General features: G+C 38.3%; 1 protein-coding gene across 2 annotated transcripts in view; it reads right to left on the reverse strand.

Moving 5' to 3' along the window:
• LOC117305073 (ankyrin repeat and BTB/POZ domain-containing protein BTBD11-like) overlaps nt 1-22295 on the reverse strand; it is a 46185-nt gene that overhangs the window by 13477 nt on the left and 10413 nt on the right. For both annotated transcript variants that reach the window (XM_033789799.1, XM_033789797.1), the window contains exon 3: nt 404-616. In XM_033789799.1, coding sequence (XP_033645690.1) covers nt 404-616 — 213 coding nt within the window. The remainder of the gene's footprint in view (nt 1-403; nt 617-22295) is intronic.

The following is a 22295-nucleotide window of genomic DNA, read 5'->3' on the forward strand; positions in this document are numbered from 1 at the left end:
TCAACAACTCTCCATTGCTCATCATTACCAAGTTGGTTTTTATGCTAACAATTATTTTGAGTAGTTACCAATAGTGTCCATGCCTTTAACCATAGAATTTAGTAGAAAAAGAAGTTTGAGTCAGAATAACATCAAAGGAACTATTCCAAAAATCTACTCTGCAATAGTGAAATATACAGCAAGCCAAGTTCTCAAAAAGAACGTAGATACACACACACACATGGTGTTACCATAAACCAAATTATCCATTAATACCTCACCATGCAAAGCCACAGTTCCACATAACATTTTCCAGTTTGTCTATTTGCAGAGTGGAAACAGCTTTGGCATTTAAACCCCTAACCACCTGTCCTCAGACTACGCAGGTGTATATCTAGTTAAGACTCCATCCTAGTATCCTCACCTAACTCAGCAATGCTACCTACGCAGGTGGCTAGCAAGCTTTGCTCTACCGCCTTGCTAATCTCCTGAAGACTCCCATTAGTCTTGATCTCACATCCTCGGCAGGAGCTCTTCCCTCGGCTGTGCTCACTCCCTCTGGAGCAGGAGGATGAGGATAGGGTGGAGGAGGAGAGAGTTGAGATGGTTGTTGAGGAACTGGATAATGTCACGACACCTGGAGGAAATAAAGAAGATTAATTCAAACTTAGAGACTCAAACGTGTAAACAGAAGCAAGTTAGCAAATTTCTGATGTATTTGTAATGATAGGATTGTACATGGTAAATACTCCTCTGACAAACTCTTTCAGTGCCAACGTCGGACATGTATTACATATTTTATGTATTTTGAAAGTCATGTGCCATTATCGTACAAATGTGATCTTTTAAATGTACTGAAAAAGTGTCATCAATGATTAATGTTGCCCCTAATATACATGCTATCACTAGAGGCAATATCAGACAACATCTGGAAGCGTTATCAGACAATATCTTCCATGGTCAGAGGGCCAGACCCTACAGCAAGGCTTGCTATTTGGTCTGACCATAGAGAAAGGGTCATTTCTTTATGGTCCAGACCATGGTCAGACACTCAGACCATGGTCACAGTTAACAGTAAAATGTACCACCAGCAAAACAACCATTAACCTTCACCACTCAGCAGGGAGCACAAACCTCAAACTGCCTTTTCTGTCTAATTACCAGTTAATTAGTCATTAGTCCCTGGCACTACCCAAGCCCCAATGGGGGTTGCACTACTTGACTGTGAATCACACGTACCAATGGAGGGAAACTACAGCAGTCTTGATCGAGTGACCACTGTGGTCAGAGTTGTTTTGGTCAGCATCAATAATCCAGGTGAATAACAGCAGGGGGCAATTAATGGTTCGGCTAGTTGTTGACCTGGCTGGATTATTAGACAATCTAGACAATCAAGACACGAACACCACATCACAACAGGTACCTGCTCACTAAAGGAACACAACAAGTGCCTGTTCCCTCTAGTGGGCCACAACAGGTACCTACCAACTACTAGGAAATGGGGGAATGGGGTCTAAGGAGGGCAGTGATTTAGCCTTCGTGTGATTGCCCATTAATGAGGTCAGGTTATTGCTAAGGTTCGTAAACACCTCTTCTCTTTGAGTTCACACTTACATGTTAAGTACACAGCTTTGATGGAATCAGTTCTAAGCCATGCAGTTATAGTTAATAGAATAGGCATTTATAGATCATTCAGAACAGAATCTCTGGCTTTTGGATAAGGCTTCATCAGCCACATGCACTTGGTAAAGGGCTTCCCATTACAATGAATGGCTGAGAGTATAAGTATACAGCCAAAGCCAGTACACATATTGTAGGCCTAAAATTTCAGAAGGGAATGCCATTTCCATTGTTAAAAAGGGCACTTCCTTAGAAAAACTTAAAAAGTCCATCTAAAAAAGGCCAAGACCTGGGCAACACAGGTTGTGGCCTCTGTGTCCTCCCTGTTGATATATACAGTGCAAGTCTTGGGTGTATTCACTTACATGCACTTTGCCAACTCATGAAGGGAACAAACTCCAACACTTTAACAGTACCAATGTTCAATGTTCAACTGCACCTAGACAAGTTATGAAGAGGTTCTGCCTATAAAGAGTACATTCTGAAGTCCTGAATCTCATTTCTACTTAGTTTCTTTGTTTTGCTATCCTCTTATAACAACGTTCCACTGTTATATTAAGATGTAATTTGGCCAGTCCCAGTGACCTTGTTATAACGAGAGTTGACTATTCAGGTAATAATACTCGGAGACTGTCAGGGGTAGTGTAAACTATCTTCAATCAATAAGAAACTCAATCAGGGAAGTTCTATAAAGACTTCTCAATTACATCCGGCCTTTCCTTCTCAAGCCAGGTTCAAGGATGTCTCATTCAAAACAAACCTCTTTCTTTATTTGTGTTTTGTCTTTGGAGGAATAAGTATTGTTGTCTGTAGCTACTGAATCACAATTTCTTGATGTGTGTATCTCAAACCAATGTTTGTATGAGAGATTGGATGTTGCTAGCTTGGTGTTTATATCCCACTACTGAAAGATCATCTAAACAAACAAACAAACAAACAAACAAACAAACAAACAAACAAATAAACAAACCAAGGAACCAATAAACAAATAAACAAGTAAACACAGGGCCAGGTTTCAAGCTCTGCTTATCTGTAAGCAAATAATCAACGCTTACGGAAGCAGGGAATTCCGTACTTACGTCAAGCGTATCAAGGGTTAGCTGAGGCAAGTTCTGCTTGTGTGAGTGCGTATTCCACATTACTAGGCATTTCGCTTACACAGCTACCGCAGAATGCATGGTGAGCGCAGAATTTGGTGGTAAGCAGAGCCATGAAATTGGGCCCAGGTCTTGTTTTGTTGTGGGATGACAGTCCAGTGGAACTCTACTTCCCATAAAACACGCCAAGAACACCTGTTCACTTTTGATTTATTCCCAATTTCATCATCTCTAGTTCTTCTCCAAATCTGCACTAGTTTTGTTTACAACTCCAACCCAGACTACAAATTAGTATTTTCATCACAGATCTCCTGTGTTGTCAACTTCTATATCATTATGCTCACCCCCCCCCCCCCCCCCGCCAAATCACCTGTTGACGTCTTCACTTCATGAAAGAGGTTGAGCCAAGCATGAGCCAAGGCAAAGGAAATAAACCCTAGAGCAATCTTGACAAAAACTCCGCACAACGAACTCTCACTTTGTCTTCGTTGTACGAGGGAAAACTCGGTCAAACTTTCCACTTAACGTCCCACACTTTCTGGTGCATGTCCCCCTGAGCTGTGATTGCTTAGCTTTGAGTTTTAAGAAATACACGCTTCTAAATCCTTCAAGACATCTAGTAGGGGCAATGGACTTCAATCAAGATCGGAGCACGAAGGAAACAAGACTTAAAGGTGTACGTTCGGTAATCAGTCTTTAAATTAATGGCAATAAAAAACTGTTGGTTATAAGCATACAGCAGGGTTTGTATAAAGCATTTTGAGGAACATTTCACTTTGAAGTATTGTAGTTATATAAAAAAAGATAAAGTTTTTATGCCTGAAAATTTTAATCTGAGAATTGTGAATGTTCTAGATGAAGTTTTATTTGTATACACATCTACATTTATATAAAACAATCCAACGGTTCAAAAACCCCAAAGTATAGTTTGCCTTTAACAGGGTACTAACAAATGTAAAAACCTCAAAATTGAATGTTTCTTGCTTTCAGAGACAGAATGTCAACTTCCGAAGATTTCTTTGTCCGAGTGACATAATACATTAACTTATATTCTAACACCTTATAAGCAAACTCAACTCGATGATTCCAAATTCTCTGATGGATTTTGTCAGCACATAGTCAGGGGACAAGGCTACCGAATAATTAACAACAAGGCAACAAAAATACTCCAGGTGCAAAATGTCTTTGAAGGTCGGCAAAATTTGCTCATTCTTTTTGTGACTTTTTACCTAAGATGTTTTGATACTCTCAATAGCTCTCCATTGCTCTTTTATCAAGTAAGTTTTCCATGCTATTTTAAGTAATTACCAAATGTACCAAGGCTCAGCTGAGGTCTCGAATTTAATTAAAATATTTTAGTGAGAAATTACCTCTTTCTCAAAAACTACATGACATGTACTTCGGAGGGAGCCGCTTTTTTACAATGTTTTATACTATCAACAGCTCTCCAATACTCGTTTACCAAGTTTTTATGCTAACAACTATTTTGAATAATTACCAAAAGTATCCAGTGCCTTTAAAAGAAGCCACCAGTGGATTGGTAATCAGACACTGCTAATAAATATTCAACCACTCCAGGAGATTCCAAATGGAGTGAAATTGAGAGTGACAGAAACTAACGTCTGTTGGAATCTATCTCTGATGTTTACCTCAGCTGGATAGATCCTTCCTGCCAAGGAATGACCGATAAATGTCACCTTCATTCTAACTTGGCAGTAGAAGAAATGCTTCTTAAAAATGTTTCTGTATATCCGGCCTCGAAATTGCTGTGGTGCCCTGTGCTTTTGCTGTGGCGCCAAATCACAAGTAGCTTTCCCTCTCACTGTGACCTCTTTTTTATTTGACTTCATGTTAAACACCTTCCACAAAAACTTGGGTACTGCATGAACTTCGCACCCACAAAATGCTATCAATATCCGATAAAGACATTCCATCATTCACAATATGATAATAAAACACAGACTCAACAACCACCATCCGCCCTTTGCAGTCCAACACATAAAAACATCAGCCTTGGAAAGGCCTTTGCCACCAATAGATTTCCACAAACCCCAAGACAGACAATTGCTTAGTCCTAAAAAATTCTCACTAAAGCAATTGTGGGATTTGTTGTGGTTAGACTTCAAGACTCTGTTTACACATTAAGGTTAGCCTGGTTTTATTTGAGTTTTTGTTCACTATCAGCAGTAGGGAGAGGGGTTATCGCCATGGCGATCAATAGATACTAAGTGGTTACCAAGGATTCTATCAGGTTGAAAACAACCCCTGTGGTTCTAGGCTATGAATAATATATTTTAGAGTCCTACTGAATTGTGGCACTGGCTGATTGCTAGGCGCAGCTAGGTATAATTCACTTGTACTTTGAATGGAGTTTAATATTAAGTGATTCCTTGTTGATTTTGGTCAGTGACTAGACAAGTAAATTCAGTCACACATGTCAGGAGTCAAAGTAATCGACAAGTTTGTGCTACTTGATGACAACAAAACATTAAAAACTGTGGCTTAAGTCGGTGTTACCATTGGACTTTGTTATGTTCTGAGTACTGCAACTTTTATGTAGAATGATACAATTACATCCAATGGGGACGCATGGTAAACTGACCTCCCTGTCAACTTGCTGCGACTGTGATGTAAAACTAACAGACCGAAAGAGGTTGCGGAAGAGTTCCGTGCAGCCATGGTAACTGATCAGTGCCAGTCTCAAATAGCGAAAGAACCGTTTTGATGTGGAAAGGAAAGCACGGTTAAGTTACAGTCACCACAGACAGTCACAGTAACTTTCTGCTAGGCTGTGGAAGATTTAAGTCAAGTGGGAACATGGCTTTACAAAAGGCATCAACCAATAACAGTTGGCTGAAGTAAAATAGAAATTGTGGAGAAAGAAAACAACTGGGAAATATCCGATTGAAAATTGGATCATCGATTAAATTTTGTGAATACTTTGCAACAATCAAGGTTATGTGTAATCCTCTAATCCAGATCCTTCTCAAAAAGGTCAAATCCAATAAAGACAACTTTTGTTCAGACTCTATTAACGCCAGTCTTTTTGTACCGTCTGATTCATTTACTTTAGTAGACGTAGACCAAAAAGATAAATTACCCTCTCAAAACCCCTTGATAAATTCTAACAATTCACAGATCCTTGAAAACAAGAATCAACATTTCAAGGTTTTTTTTTATCAACAATTGAAATCTAGACGCTGCCCTAATCCCCTTTCAAAAGCTGACCATGACCATGTGAGATTATTCCATCTTAGAATTACTCACTAATCCACCGATAATCCAAGTGACAAGGATATGCTGTCATTATCCATTCATCATTACCCTATTTATCTTTTCCGACTGGAACTTAATTAACTTTGAGCTTTATGACATGGAAATCCTTTGCTACTATCTTGCTTCTTTTGAAGTCAATTTGAAAAAAAGTCACTAAATTAAGCCTATTAGGCCTTGTGCTTAAGCTTTTTGTTAAGCAGCTGACCGAGCTAGCAAACTGTGCCCCAGGAAGTTTTAGCAACCCAGACTTTAAAAATATTGTCATAAATGCATCTTTTTGTTGTATTAGGCCTAATGGTAGCGATCACAACAAGTTAAGTAGTCAAGTACAATTCTGACACTCAACAAAAATTACCACAATTTAAATTTTTTACTATTCACACTGAGAATGAGGAAACAATTGGGTTGCATTTTTTTTAAGAGCCCACAGGACAGAAGTTGAGATGTGGTTTTTACTATTTTGTAACAATTTTTACTAGAAAATGTCTGCTTGACGTAAGGTTTAGCCCCGCAGCTTGTCAACTACTTAGCCTACAACCTCAACTTCAAGTCTTAAGTGCATAGCCACTTTCTTTTCCAGTGACATTTTGTTGCTCATATTTTGCTCAATACAGGAACAAAAAAATTGAAAAAAATATGAAAGATGACACTTAACTCATTAGCCATCAACCATCTCCTTTAATTTCGCATCAAACAGTGTTTGATTACAACATATAAAAACCATTAAATAAAAAAATAATTTACATAATTAGGATGTGATTTACGAGGGGAGACTTTGCACCTGGTGTCTGTCTACAAGATTACGGTGAAGATTATGGTGATGATCAGACGAAAGATTATCAACACTGATATCTGATATGGTGAATACAGGACCCTACAGTGACTCTTAATCTTCATACATTGGAAGTATTCTTCACGGCGGCAACGAAGGCGATTGTATCCATGCCCCCTGGTCAATGCCTCGGTGACCTTAAAATGCTCCAGCAGAAATTTACAATTTCAGGCCTGTATGCTTTGTTTTTGAAAGGGAAAGGGCACCTAGGCATTTTCCCCTTGGTAAAGGGCACCCTATCTACTGGAGCATTTCAAGGGCACCAAGGCAATGACCAGAGGGCATGGAGGCAGCGCGAAGTATCAGGCTTGCAATTTCCTCATAGGGTGCCCTTTACCAAGGAGTAAATGCCTCTGGTGCCCTTGCCATTTCAAAAACGAAGCATACGCGCCTGTAAAGCAACACCCAAAGCTATTCAGATATGGCCTGATAGTAAATTTATTTTCATAAGATTATTACTAACATACCAGCAGAATTTGAGTGTAAAATTTATAAGTGCATTTATTTAGTTTAGGTGAACACACTGTAGAAACAACCACAGACGAACTGACTACACTGTAAGAGCTAGTGGAATCAAGGTTATTATAGGTCATATTTAATCACACCTGGACCAGTGTAGATCAGTTTAGACCAGTGTAGACCAGTGAGTACTGACCAGTGACCATTTAAATATTACAGAGCAGTGAGTGTTGACCACTGACCACTTATTAAAGGGCAAAGGGCAGCGAGTGTCAACGTCCCCCGTTTTTAAACTCTATATACAGGGGACCTCGACACTCACTGCCCTGATATATATATTCATAGTTTTAAGAAATCGAGGATCCGAATGGGAGTTACATGGCACACTAACAGAGCTGGATATTTACGCTGGATCGCAGGCCCAAGGCCAGTGGTGTAAGCCCCGGGCCAGTGAACTCATGACCTGACAAGTCTGGTAGTTTTATAGATGGTCAATGAGTGGACTACCATGACTTATTTGCACTTTCCAGTTCAAGTGTACTTAGGATGTTGTTCACGTACATTTAAGGTTCAAGTCTGTAATTCTCCATTCCCAGGGTTTAAGAGGTTTTCGGCAATTGTCATCTATTTATAAAGAAATTACCATAATATTTTTAATTTGCTGGTCATCTGATGTTATCTGATCCTTTTCTTGCATGATTGATTTTATTACAGCAGATGAAACCTATAACACTAATCTCCCACATACTCAATTAACCCCGCAATTTGCCCTTTTGTAGAGTACATTCCTTTAATCATACTCTAAACATCCTCAATTTCATAAATATCTCATTTCTCAATCTTATTTCTGCCCTTAATTGCCCAACAAAAAGCATAATTTAAAATGGCCGCCAATGCAAATGAGTCCTTCATGTTAATAAAATTAAACCAATAGGCCTATTTATAACTAATCAACCGTTCTGTACTGGGTACAAATTTTTTTTGGGGGGAGGGATCTGGGTAAAACAATTAATCTGACAGAACAATTAACAAAGCAAGAGAGAAAAATAACAATTATGTGACCAAAATTTTCTGTTCTTTTGTGCCTAGAACGTGCCCTACGTTTGAGACGCTCCTTTATCGTCACTGAACCCCAAAACAAGCTCTGACAGCGCCCACGATTCAACCTTAACAAGCCCAGTCAGATAATGACCAATAATTTCAAGTTTTAAACGTTCTGCCAATTAGTACGACTTAAACCTGAACAAAGCAAGAAAGAAATGAATAATTATGTGAAAAAAATCACGTTCTTTTGCCCCTCGATTGTGCCGTCACTGAACCTTAAAACAAACTTTGACAGCACCAGTCACGATTGACAACAATCCCAGTCAGATAATGACCAATAATTACAAGTTTTAAACGTTCTCCCAATTAGTACGACTTAAACCTGAAACCTGATGCACTGTAACTAATGATATTGATTTCAAATCTTCCAACCATCAATCCTTCTAACTCCCATCCAAGGATGACGCTAAATCAGAAGCCAACCAAATGTCACTCCCTATCCAAACACAAGATTTCAATTTGTTCCCATCACAGTTTCTCCCTTTTCATCCTTCACAGTTTTTGAGTCTACAGAGAGCACTTGTAACTTTTATTCTCTGGGTACAATACGCCTCGCTGGTGGGCGTTCCCGTACCCACAATGGGCATGCCATGGGGGAGATTACTTTCCTCCTAGGAGTAAAGGAAGACCTTCAAACTCTGAGTCCACATTCCTTACTCTCTTGTCAAGAATACTTCAGTGTCTTCTCTGCAAATAGGTCTGAATGCATAAGATCTTTACTACAGTTGTATTTGCATTGATGGTGTCCCAGCTTTAGTGATGGGTCTGTAATAACTAATAAGGGCTTGTCTGTGTCTGGAGTGTCTTGGTTCGGCTGTGGCTATGACTCTGGCTATGGCTTCTTTACTGTAACCAATTTTTTGTAGCCAACAGTGAGCCATGAGCTCTTACCTCTAGAGCTCTTACCTCTAGTTGTATAGTATGGATTTATAAAGCTGGGGTCCAGTGAAATGCCGAGTGAACTGGCTCTGTTGGCTTGTCCCTAAAAAAGGTTAAGGGCCAACCCTGATTTTCCTAACCCTTACCCTAACCTTAACATATAAATCACATTTGATGAGTTGTCTAAACATCCAGTTGTAGAAACATAAGACCAGTTACCAACTTGTACACTAGCACTACATTTCATCCCAATTAAAGGCCTTATTTGTTTAAGAACGAACCACGTCACATATCCCTGACACTCACAGATCCTTGGTACAAAAGTGTCGATTTCAATCCAATTGAAAAGTTTAGCAAACATTAAAATAACCAACACAAACAAAGTGAGGTATCGATTTATAGAGCACTGCTGTTACAACACAATCAGTGGTATTTAAATAAGGAGGATATTGGATTAATTCTGAAGTAAGTTGGACAAGGATTTCTGCAACACTTTGAAAACTTTTATTTGTAATAAAGACAATTCAAGGACTGATTTGTTTAAAAACGAACTACGTCACACATCCCTGACACTCACTGGTCCTTGGTATCGAAGTGTCGATTCCATCCAATTGTTAAGTTTAGCAAATATTAAACTAGAACCAACACAAACAAAGGACAAGTATCGATTATAGCACTGTCTGTACATACAACCATTGGTATTTAAAGAAGAAAGCTAAGCCTTTTTGAGATATGGCGGACACAATACTACAACACTATTATTAAGTTTGGGTAAATTTGTCTAGAGACACCAAAATCACACGCGGTGTACTCCTATAGTGTCCACAATACCTCAAAAAAGGCTAAATGGCTCAATTGTGACAACGAATTCGGCAACACGTAGTGTTTTGAAACATACACTTTGACTACGACTTAAAAAAGGCAGATGGTGCATTTAAAGCCAGAGACGAAGCTGTGGATTTGAAAACAGCCATCAAAATGTCCATAAAACAGGACCACCAGACCACCATGGCCAAAGTAATACTTATTGACTTTAATGGTCATGCCTTTAATACTGATCAATATGCAAGCCTGATGATTGGTTTTTGATGCTTGGCACCAATGGCATCTTCTCCTTGGTATTCTCCACAAGGAATATACATTGTTATAGGAACAATTGAAGGGGCTCAAAAACAGAACTTGAACATTCAACAATTTGCTTCTGTTCAAAAAAGTTAGATCATACAATGTGAGGTACAAATTAATATTCAATAAATCAAAATAAAATACAAGACTGCAGGAGTTGTCCGGTCGTGAGAAAACTGGCCAAAATCTAAAAACCACTGGCCTCGGCCTGCCGTTCAGTGTAAAATTCCAGCCCTGGCACGATGCTGATCACTAGGAATGAGGATGGGTAGATGCTTTAGATGACAAACAGTTGTGTAGGTTTTATAGTCACCTCATAAAAACACCACAGATGCAAGACGAGACAGCAAAAGCCTTCCTTACACGTGCTGTCTAGTCTTTACATAATTTAGAATCAGAAATGGCCACAGGCGTGACCCTGTTAGTCAACCATGGATGTCATTAGCGATCAACATTTCTACTTTATAATTGACATGAGATAGATTACACTTAGCATAGTATTAATTAGTGATGTGTAAGGAGCTTGTGAAAGTAATTATCATTTGCCAAAACGAGCTCGTTAGAGGAGAGTGAAATTAACTACTTTCAGACAGAAATTCTTTGGAGGACAAGAACAAAGAATGAAAGGAATTGACTGGCGCCAGTTAACAGTGTCAACATGGGCAATTTAAACAACTATCTGAGGCCTGAACTAAAAAACCTTGAGTAACAAATTTTCAAAAAACTTCACCGCTCAAATTTGGGAATAATAACAATGTACAATAGCTCACAATCATTACACACTGCAATAGACAAAATAAAGAACAGCAATCAGGGAAATATTTAGAGACTTTCAAATCTGTTCGTCAGAACATGGAAAGATAGGTTTATTTTCAGGGAACTTTCTGCAGAATCAAGGAAAGTTGGCAGCTGAGCTCTGCATAACAGGGACACAGTTTCCCAAACCAGTGAGATTTTCAAATTTACTCATCAGACTAAGGAACTTTCCGCAGAATCAGTAGAGTTGCCAGCTCTGTCAGAAGCCTTGCTTTGCTTCCCTGCAGCCCAAAACACTCCACATACAAGCCATAAGAAGTCTCATAACAAGTTCCCTTTCAATCCCACAAGTAAAAACATCTTTTCATCTACTCTTCCCTGCTCAACAAACACCACACAAAGCAGTTTTAGTTTATTTGTTCAACGCAGCAGTTATCATCTGGTTCTAATAACCTAACAGTATACCTGTCTGTCATTCTGTTGTGTGACTATTTGATAGACAGGCTTGTACAGAGACTAACCAAGCAAATATCCTTCGGCAAGCCGTGCTTTTTCCATAGTTATCTCCCAATAAAGGGACACCCAAGAGTTATCTTACCTAAAGCCCATTTCACACAAGAGCAATCTAGCACAATTTTAACACGGTTATCAACTTTTACAACATGTAGACCTACCTGGCCCCTTTTCACACTGAGAGAAATTTAGCAAGGGTCCCTCGATAAATTGAAGCATGGCTGTAAAATTTCACAAAATTTACTCGTGCTGTCCAAAAGGCCCTTTCACAGGAGAGCAATTTAGCAAGGGTCCCAATTTTATTACCCTTTTTGCTTGTGTATTTTATAAAAACAATTTTTGTATATTAATTGTTGTTCTCTTAATGATGTCCTTTTAATCTTTTTAAAATATTGTATCATAGTTGCAATTCAGTTTTTATGCTGTGATGGCTATTGTCAATAAACCTTTTATCTATCTATCTATCTATCTATCTATCTTGATAAATTGAAGCATGGCTGTTAAATTTGACAAGTACTTATTATGGAAAGGTGTTCGTATGACCATGACACCCTGCTTATTCTCCTCATGTGAAAAGGGCTAACTTGTTGTACTATCCAAGGACCCTTGTAAATCTTGTCAAACTATGCAATATTTTACAACCATGCTAAAAAATAAGCAAGGGACCTGTGTGAAATTGCTGCTGTGAGCATAGGTTAATATCCATGTGATATGCATTTTCTTCTCCAGTTTCAGTTGAAGAAACTTTAAACAATAAACAACTTCTGCAGACTCTTGCCATTATTTTTTTGTTTAAAGGACCAGTATTCTCACTTGGTATATCCCATGCATAAAACAACAAAACTGTGAAAATTTTGAGTCAGGAGAATGCAAGTTGCAAGAGAATAAAGAAAGAAAAAACAAACCATGTTGCACATTTTGGTGTGCTTTCATTGCATAATAAAAGGCCTCACAGCAACAAAGTCTTTTATTATTTGAGTAAGAATTTACCTTTTTCTCCAAATGTTACTTCAGAGGCAGCCATTTCTCACAATGTTTAATTCTATCAACAGCTCTCCCTTGCTTGTTGCCAAGTTTTTATGCTAACAATTATTTTGAATAATAACCGCTAGTGTCCAGTGCCTTTAAAGACTAACTTATTTCCCTCTTCCTTTCTAGCACTCTCCCATGTTTTCTTAACAATAGTGACGCCTGTTTGTTCTTTACATTTCCTCTGCATATCAGGGATTCAAAATAAACACAGGAGTGGTTTCCTTTTTTGTTGTGTTTCAACTTTGCTAAATTCACCAAACAATTTGGTATTACCCAAGCACTGTACAGCGAACAATTTCCCATTATGTATAGCAGAGCAAAATGCTACACAAAATGTAGCAGCTACTCCAAAATCACAAAAAAATTAATTGCTACTCAATATCAGCATTCATTTTGCACAAAGAAATGTTTTGTTATGCAAAATTCCTGGACGAAATCATTCCATGACTGTATACTCAGTACTTTCCTGAGTTATGTGATAACAAATCACTGGCATATCACTCGGGTCGGATTCGAACCCACGACCTTTGCCAATCTAGAGCAGATGTCTTACCAACTAGACTACCGAGATTTTATCAGTGGGTACCACAACTAAACAAAAATCTAATAAATTCAAGCAGTAAAAGACTTGACCTTTGACCTTGATTTACGGCACCCTTCCTCTCTCTGCTCTCAAACCATGGAGCAATAAATCAAACAAAACCCAGTGCCCTAATGTGGTAACCAACCCAACAACAGAAATGTTCAGACTCTGACTATAGAGGTGCAGGATCAGATATTATGCATTGCAGCCCCCAGTCCAACACCACACAGTAACTTTACACCCAAACTGTCAGTTTTGTATTTTTTTCTTCCATGGTCAAAGAGAATCAAACAAAACATTGGAAATTGATTGAGGCATTTGGGTGGCTAGGGTTATAAAAAAGGTCTTGGTGAGACAAGAATTCTCACAATTATTAAATGTTCAAAGTTCAAAGACCCTAACAGATGAATTAATCATTTCTTAATCTAACAGCAAGTGTAAATGTACATGTACACCTGTTTATACGACTACACTTGTAGATAATTGGAAACACGTTATGTACCTTCAGGGCATTGTACTACTACATTGCTTGGGCTAGAAAGGAATCCTGCCTAGGCAAACTTCACGATCAGGTGTCAAGTTGAATAAATATCATTTCGTTGAGATATCTTTTTATTTAATGAGACAAAATGTGACATGTGCAATCCTTCATTGGAAGGAAATACTATTGGTTCAGAACATTATTAAGATCCTTACTGAACTATCCTCTATAAGCTTAAGTAGTAGTCCCAGCCTTTTTTTACCTATCGCCTAGGTAGTAGTTAAAAAGCAGAACAGTTCTTTTCAGAACTGAGAAATCTCCCGAAATCCAGAAATCTACCAATATAAAGCAAGACAGTTCTCTAAAGAACAATAACCATACTGAAGTTCATATGAACCTAGATAGGTGGTTATTTTTTACCATAATTTGAAGCTTGTGGTAGCAGGCCTACAATTACAAGGAAGCCACTGCCTCTGTTGCCCCTTCAAAAGTTCCCCAGAAACTTAATTTTTCAATTGAAGTGCCCTTTGCAAAATGAAAATGGATTTGCCCTCTCAAAGATGAAATCCCTAGCTTGTGGTAAATTGGGTTTCTGGTGATAAGTCTCCCCCAAAGTGTTTCCTTAACAAAGATAAATGTGAAATTCTGTCATGAAAACATTTGTCTGTCATGTTTTATTCTTCGTCTGATTTATGGCCGGTTTAGACAATCATGTAAGGCGATTTTGATTATGAAATTGCAAATAAGTTGTTACATTGACGTACAGCAAGGCAATGACTCAATTCAAAACCAACCTAACATCATCATCACAATAATCTTGGAAGTGCCATTTTGGAAAGTCAGTGCCCCTGTGTCTTTGGCCTACACAACATAGTGTGAATTTTATGCGACAAGACTTTTACGGGTGCACCACACTAAAGTAAAGAGAAAACAGAGTGTCGGTCTCATTGATATTTGGTGGGCCTCAAAATATTAAATTTGAGGGTCAACTTCAGTGTAAAAATTTGGGAAAATTGGCTTCCAACTCAAGTTATTTTGGATGACATCTTACCCTAAAAATGGTCCTATTTGCTGAGTGGAGTTGAGACATTTTTCAAAGTTGCTTGGAATGTAAAATAGTTACCATCAGAAGTAAAGCTTTTGTTCCCTCGCATAGCTTCCTGACCCCACCCTTCAACTTTCATGTACTTAGCCTAAAAGTGACCTCACTAAAACCCTGTTCTACAGTAAACATCAACTACACACATCACCATTATTATGAGAAAAAACCAGCACAAATTATAATTTATTAATCCTGTTAAGTGAACTCCAACCACCATCCCCTTGCACTTTCCCACTCTGCACAGTAGGTGGTCCCACTGAAAACACAACAACAAAAATCCCCTAAAACTGGTCATAAATTGTGCATCCTATATCTTCAAAGACGCATTTAGTGAAGGTGGCTAAGGTCGGACCATTACACCTGGGTGATCAGAGTCAAAAGGGAAATGTTTTACGCTTCATGGGGTGGTAATTTGGCGGAAAGGTGAAGGCAACAACATCTGCAATGCAAAAAGCTGGCTGTATAGTGACACAAAAATAACGCATCCAAGCGCTCTGTACTTTTTTATTGCTCAATGATATATCTCTACAATTTACTGATGAATGGAACTTCCATTCATTTTTGATAACGGTTTAAGCCAGGATTTGGTAAAAGGTAGGGCCACTGATTTTCCGCGATCGCGGAAAACGGACGGAATTCGCGGAATCCGCCCTTTGAAACGGAAAACGGGATTTCAGAAAATTTGATTTTTTTTTTTTTTTTTTTTTTTTTTTTTTTTCTTGACGCCAAAACTATTGAAATTGCATTCTTTATTAAGATTCTTTTTGTTAAACTAAAAAGGCATCAGAAATCACACCATTAAAAAATACGAGATCGTAACCGTGGATCATTCTGTTCTACTTCTGCCACACCATCCTCAATGTTTACACACATGATGTACACACGTTGTTAACATGGTGAAGCGAAGGGCATTATTCGCGGCACAATAATACACAAACTAGCTTACCTATGATCTATAAGAACACATACAATGTTTTTTCATCTCGGAAAGGTCTAAAATAAAACCGTTAACTGTCAACATTCTGTCGCCAAAGCGAAAACAAAATGGCTGACATTTTGTTTGTGGATGGAGAATGGTCACGTCCATAGACTTGTTCCCAAGTCTTTGATCATGCTGAAACAGCGCCCTCTTGTGGATACACTCCTGTCATTAGCCTACAATGTGGCTGATGCAGAGAATCAACTGCAGTTTTAGACTTGGAATCAAGTCTATCACATCATGTGCATTGATACTGCAGTCACAGTGATACTGCAGTCACAGTGATACTGCAGTCACAGATCAACCTTTTTACCCTGACTACATGTTTTTGTTTCATCGAACAGCAGTATATAAAATAATCCACAGTTATAAAAAAAGTATTTTTTTGAAATTTGTCAGTTCAAATGAACATTTTACAAAGTCAACAGTGCAACTTATCTCAAATTGATTTTTATAATGTGTCCCTGGGTATTAAACAACCTTTTATCTAATTAAAAAAACATGAAACGGAATTTTTTGTGCCTGAAACGGAATTCATGTTTTTGCCAAACGGAATTTGCACTTTTCTGAAACGGAAAATCAGTGGCCCTAAAAAGGGTGTCAAAATTTATACCATAGGTCCTTTTGGTTGGTAAACAGTTTGCTTATTCTATTTTCTCATGCTCTACACTGTGATTGAAGGCTCTTTGGATGAACAGGATGATATTTCCTTCCAGCTTTGTGTTTATACTCAATTTGGGAGGAAAAACCTTCATGAAAAACTCTGTAGGGTGGAAACATCAGGCCATTTTACTAATGCATTTATATGATAGGTCCTTTTAGTTAGTAAGCAGTTTGCAATCAGCTAATTCTAGTTTCTCTTCTGTGATTGAAGGCAAGAACCTTCTCTTAAGATGGACGTGGAGACATTCCCTTCCTGCTTGGTGTTTGTATTCAAGTGGAACCGAGAGCGTTAAGGTGGTATTTAGTTTACACTTGCCAACCACAACTAGTAACAACACCAATCAGGGTATAATAGAAACTCATCTCTTGTTTCATGTCTTGTTTACAGATTGTACCTAGTTCCATTGTGTATAAATAGACCTAAACATTCCCTGCTGGGGTGTAAATATAGCTTTTTGACCCCCTGGGGTAGCCCGCTTTGGGACTCCAAGGGAAACGTTAGACTGCTTGATACATTAAAAGGTCCCCTGCATTGTTAGGGAAGGGGGAGGGGCGCGAAGGAAAAACCTCCGATCCATAGGGTATGTTGAGGACTGTTCATGGAACCATGGATTTCTACCTCTATGCGGGAAAAGTTGCTGAGATCATATCATCCAGGAATGCTATTGATTGATACAAATCCTAATTTTAAATCAGAACTGTTTCTGGCCCATCTACTCTGTTTAACCATGGTTTAACTTTCACTTATCCAAATTGTGTAGGCTATACATCAATTAGCAACAATACATTCCCTGTCCCTTTCCCCAGTGCCAATAAACATCCCCCTCCCCCCCTCTGTTCCCCCACTCAATGTTGGTAGGAGCACGGAGGAAGAACGCACATGGCGCAAGTAGAGCCAACATTGAAGGGGGCACGTGGGATGTGGTGCGGGGGCCCAACGAGAGATATGGCCGGGATTGTAGGGCCAAGCCATGGAATTTAATAATCTTGAATTAAAAATCTGGAAGAGAAAAAGGAAACACACTAACGCTACGACAAGTGCTACCCATGCTTACTCCTGGTTAAATGGGATTTAATTATTCATTTTATTTTACTACCAGTCTAAGTCTAGCTAATTGTAATTAATTGATGGATTATTCACTCTGTCTGTCTCCGTAATTAACGAACTGACTAATTGGAAAGGTGATTAATAAAATTTCTAGATGCACTTAGGCATACTGTTTTTAAGGGTATTTTTTTTGTTAACAGATACATGTATTACTTATTTACATATTGTACATCTTGTCAAATCAGTGGGTGGAACAGGTAGAATTTCTTATGTATTACTTATTAACATATTGTACATCTTGTCAAATCAGTGGGTGGAACATCTTACTCTATGGTGGAACAGGTAGAATTTCTAATCAGTGGGTGGAACAGGTAGAATTTCTTATGGGTTACAGTTTCTTCATAAAAGATAAACTCACAATGTGTTTATGTACACAGCCACAATCATTGTATACACCTGTTAGGTGTCCATTTTATGAACAACAGGTTGAAAACCACTGATGCAGCAGTTATTGACTATGTTGTTTACATATCAATTAACAATCGCTGTGAACATGAATAAAAAGTGCTCCAGTTTGTCAATGATCTGTAAAAAGAGTTTACCTCACTATTTATCTGTTGTTTGTTGGGTGTCTCTGTAATAAAAAGTGTATGCTTGATTGTGGCTGTGCACTTTGATTCATTTTGTTCACAGAAATAAACTTCCATGGCCATTTTAAAATAAAAACAGGAAGATAAACTTATCCGATAAAAAACAAAGAATTGGTTTGAGGCATTGCATAGGGGGGAAACAATGTAAAATTGGCAGTAACACATTGTGTACATTTTGAGAACTTGTCTTGAGTTATATTCTGCTAAACTGAATCTAAAAAATGTACTATTTGTGTTAGTAGAATATTTAGCAAGACAAGTTTTCAAAAGAACATATTCTACCCAGCAAGTAGATACACACGGTGTCTGCAAAATATACATTGATACCTCAGCAAACAATGGATCTAACCATAATAGAGTTGTACATGTAGAATAAAACAAGGTGGTTAAATGTTTAGTGTGTACATGTATGTGAATAATTGTTCTATAAAGACAACCGAGATTATACACGTGGAGTTACCACAAACCAAATATACAAAGATACAAGAACTTTTTCAATCTTTCTTCCTTCCTCCATGATTGAAGAAGCAGTGGGTGCTACTAGTCAATCAATATCAACAAAAAGGGCATCAAAAGCATTCTTAAGCAGGTGTTGAGGATCACAGATAAATCACTGCTTTTGTTCTCAAGGATTAGCGTCAAACTCTTCAGTTCAAACTCCAAGTGATTTGTTCCAGGATTAAGACAGTATCCAAGCAGCCATTCAAGGGATGGTTATTCAGAGATTAAAAAGGGATTAAGAAAGGATAAAGAAGGTAAGAAAGGAGAGAGGATGGGATGTGCAATAAGGGAAGGTATTTGATGATTCATGGTGGGTGATCTCAATTGTTAGAAATGTGGATAGAAACAGGGTGGAAGTGATCCATATAGACCATGAGTAGACACAAGGTTAGCAAAGCAAGATGAGGAGTGTCTGGGTGTTTTGTGTACACCCAACACCCTCAAAACATGGTTGAAATAACCAATAAATATTGGTAAAATTCAACCAATGTGGTTGGTATGTGTCCAATCAAACATCGGTTTAAACTAACCAATCCAAAATAAACCCCTGAAGCAATCCCAAAAGAGGAAATTAACATTTCATTAAAAGAACTTTAAAGAACAATGGTTTGTTAACGAGGGGGAAAAACACCTGTCAATGAAGTCTACTGAAAACAAACTAATTAATCAACAACACTAAGCATGCCACGCAAATTGCAAACAAATAAATAAGTAGCACTCATTTCCATCTGACAGAAAAGTAGTCTTTTGTCGTTTTTAATTAAACCTGAAATCCAACCTCCCAAAATGTCAACAGGGCCTCGGGCATTGTTTCAATGAGAAAGAATCCGTACAACTAAATTGCAAAAGTAATTATTGCTAATTAAAAAGGAAAGTGGGCTGGCTCTCTCAAGGACCCAATTCCTCAACCATAGCATTATAGTAATTGGTAACTAAAATGCAAATTTCTATAAAATAATTATTCATACAACAACCATTTGGGAATAAACCATCCTTCCTCTGGCCAAATGCTGGTTAAAACACCAGAGGACCAATCAGAATTCTCTCCAACGAGGGCAAATACAGTGTTGGAAAGCAGCCCTATTTCATTTGAAATATTGACTTGTGAAAAAGCTGACTGACTATTGAAATGACAAGCTACCTGGTCCTGCTGGCTGGTCATCTAGAAAAAATGAGGGTAAATCCTGACCACCTTGTTAAAAACTTAACCCTATACATGCTTAACTCTTTGGTTATATCAATTATAAATTAAAGTTGGTCTAGTCCTACAGGTGTAGCAGGTTTGCAACCCAAAAATATCCGCCTTGAGGATTTGCCAAAACTCCTTTGTTCAAATCCATTTTCTAATTCCTAAATTGGCTCAGCTACCTTGTGCCCAATAGAGCTTGACTACAAAGCTTTGATTCTCGTTCTTCGTGACGCAATCAGCCCCAGGCAGTAATTTGTTCCATTCTCTGTTAGTTTTACTGAAGCTACTTTTTTTGTAACCAGAAGGTTACTTTCCTATTTAAGATGAACTTTTGATACCCGTTGGTTCATCATGCATGTCATCTACATAGTGTGCGACTGGGTGGCCTGCCTTTAAAACAGGGAAAACTGCAGATGGTATTTTAAAAAAAATAAATAAAAAATTGGATTGCCAATTGGGTAATCCCATGTAGGGTAAAAGACTAACAGTAAAAGAAATAGTTAACTGTGTTCTTATGACGATGTGACCTCTGACGTCAATCAAAAACCATAACAGGATTCGCGCGCATACCGCCGGGCAAAACCTTTGTGTTTTGGCAGCCAGCTAGAAAGTGTATGCAATCTTGCCACGTGACTACGCGTCTTTTTGCCCAGCGCAACATGACGCATACAGTGTTTTGTCAACAGAGGGCAGTTTGAATGTAAACATAGGTGACATCGGCTATACCCAAATTGAATAACTCAAGGAGAAATTTCCACACCAGACTTTGCTCCGTTTCCTCCATGCCTATCAACTCTGTCACCCCAATTTGAATCCCAGACCATGGACAAGATTGTATTTCCAGTCCATTTGATTGCGTGGGATTTTCCCCCACATCTAAACAAAAATGAAATATTCATCAGCTTCTCAACACAGCGCCAAATTTGTGTGCTTTCAGTTCAGATTCAAAGTATTTTTTAAGTGAGAAATTACCTCTTTCTCAAAAAACAATGATACTTCAGAGAAAGCTGTTTCTCACAATATTTGTTATACTATCAACAGCTCTTTATTGCGTGTTAACAGATAAGTTTTTATGCTCACAATTATTTTGAGTTATAACCGTTAGAGTCCAGTGCCTTTAAAGTGACAACTGAAGCTGAAATAGAACACCTTGAGGGGGTCTGATGTGGTCCCATCCTTGGGACAGAGTCACCCTTAGCTTCCCTCCCATTGTCCCCATGGGGGTAATAAGAGTAAACTGCTTGCTGGTAACAAAATCATTGAAAGATCTAAAAGTTCATGGACAAATCTTACTTCTGAATTTCTCATGGATTTTTTTTACAGGGAATGGTTGATAGATGTCAGACACAAGGAAAGCAAACTTAAAGGAGACAAACAAGTCTAGAGTGAAGCAGAAGAACACTTAAAGGGGCTGTCTATGGTTTAAAAAAACCTTTGAAAGTTTCAATCATATATAATGAAGTTTTGATTAAAACCATAGCCTGCTCTTTGATAAAACTAACCCATGAATATTTCATTTTAAAAGGTGGTCACATTTGTGAGATATCGCTGATCCTCCGGCGTGAATATGTAGGCCTACTATTACACGCAAGAAGAATATATCTCTAGTAGCTGCTGTACTTCTTTAAGTTCATATTGACATTAATTTGCAGAGTCATTACTAAACGTAGGCCTACAGACCCTTGAACTTCAAGTTGAAGGCTATGAATGTAAGGTTTTATCTAAAGAGCAACCGCAACAAAATTCTGCCAGCCCAATCTAGGGATCATTGAAAAAAAAAGTTCTACTGTACTTTTATAACTTCCCGTACAAGTCAAGCGTACAAGTCAAGCGTATCTGCCGCAGGTGACTTTTCATTTCAATCAAAAAAAGAAGAAGAAAGAAACAATCAAATGAAAAGTTATACAAACGGTCCATTGATTCTGCAAATGCTAATGGTTTAGTGAGAAGGAAACTCAAATCAAACAACTTTTGCTGTAATAGTTCATTGCCATGGATCATCTCACTCTAACAAGTCCTCTCTGTTATTATTTTTACAAGCCTCGTTTGACATTTGTATTCACAGGAAAACCATAACGTACTATGAAAGCATGACAGCTAGCTGGCTCTTATGGACCGGTGAGTGCTCTATACTCCCAGCACCACTAGGTTCCAGCAATCCTATATTATTTCCAAACCAAGGCCTGATACTTCACAGAGGCAACAAAAGCGATTGCCTCCATGCCCCCTGGTCGTTGCCTCGGTGCCCTTAAAATGCTCTAATAGTCTAAATTACCAGCACCACTATGTTTCAACAATCCTATATTTCGAACCCCACTCAGGCCTGATACTTCACAGAGAGCAACAAAAGTGATTGCCTCCATGCCTCCTGGTCATTGCGTTGGTGCCCTTAAAATGCTCTAATAGTCTAAATTACCAGCACCACTA

This window comes from Asterias rubens, chromosome 22, assembly GCF_902459465.1.
Source record: "Asterias rubens chromosome 22, eAstRub1.3, whole genome shotgun sequence".
NCBI classification, from domain to species: domain Eukaryota; kingdom Metazoa; phylum Echinodermata; class Asteroidea; order Forcipulatida; family Asteriidae; genus Asterias; species Asterias rubens.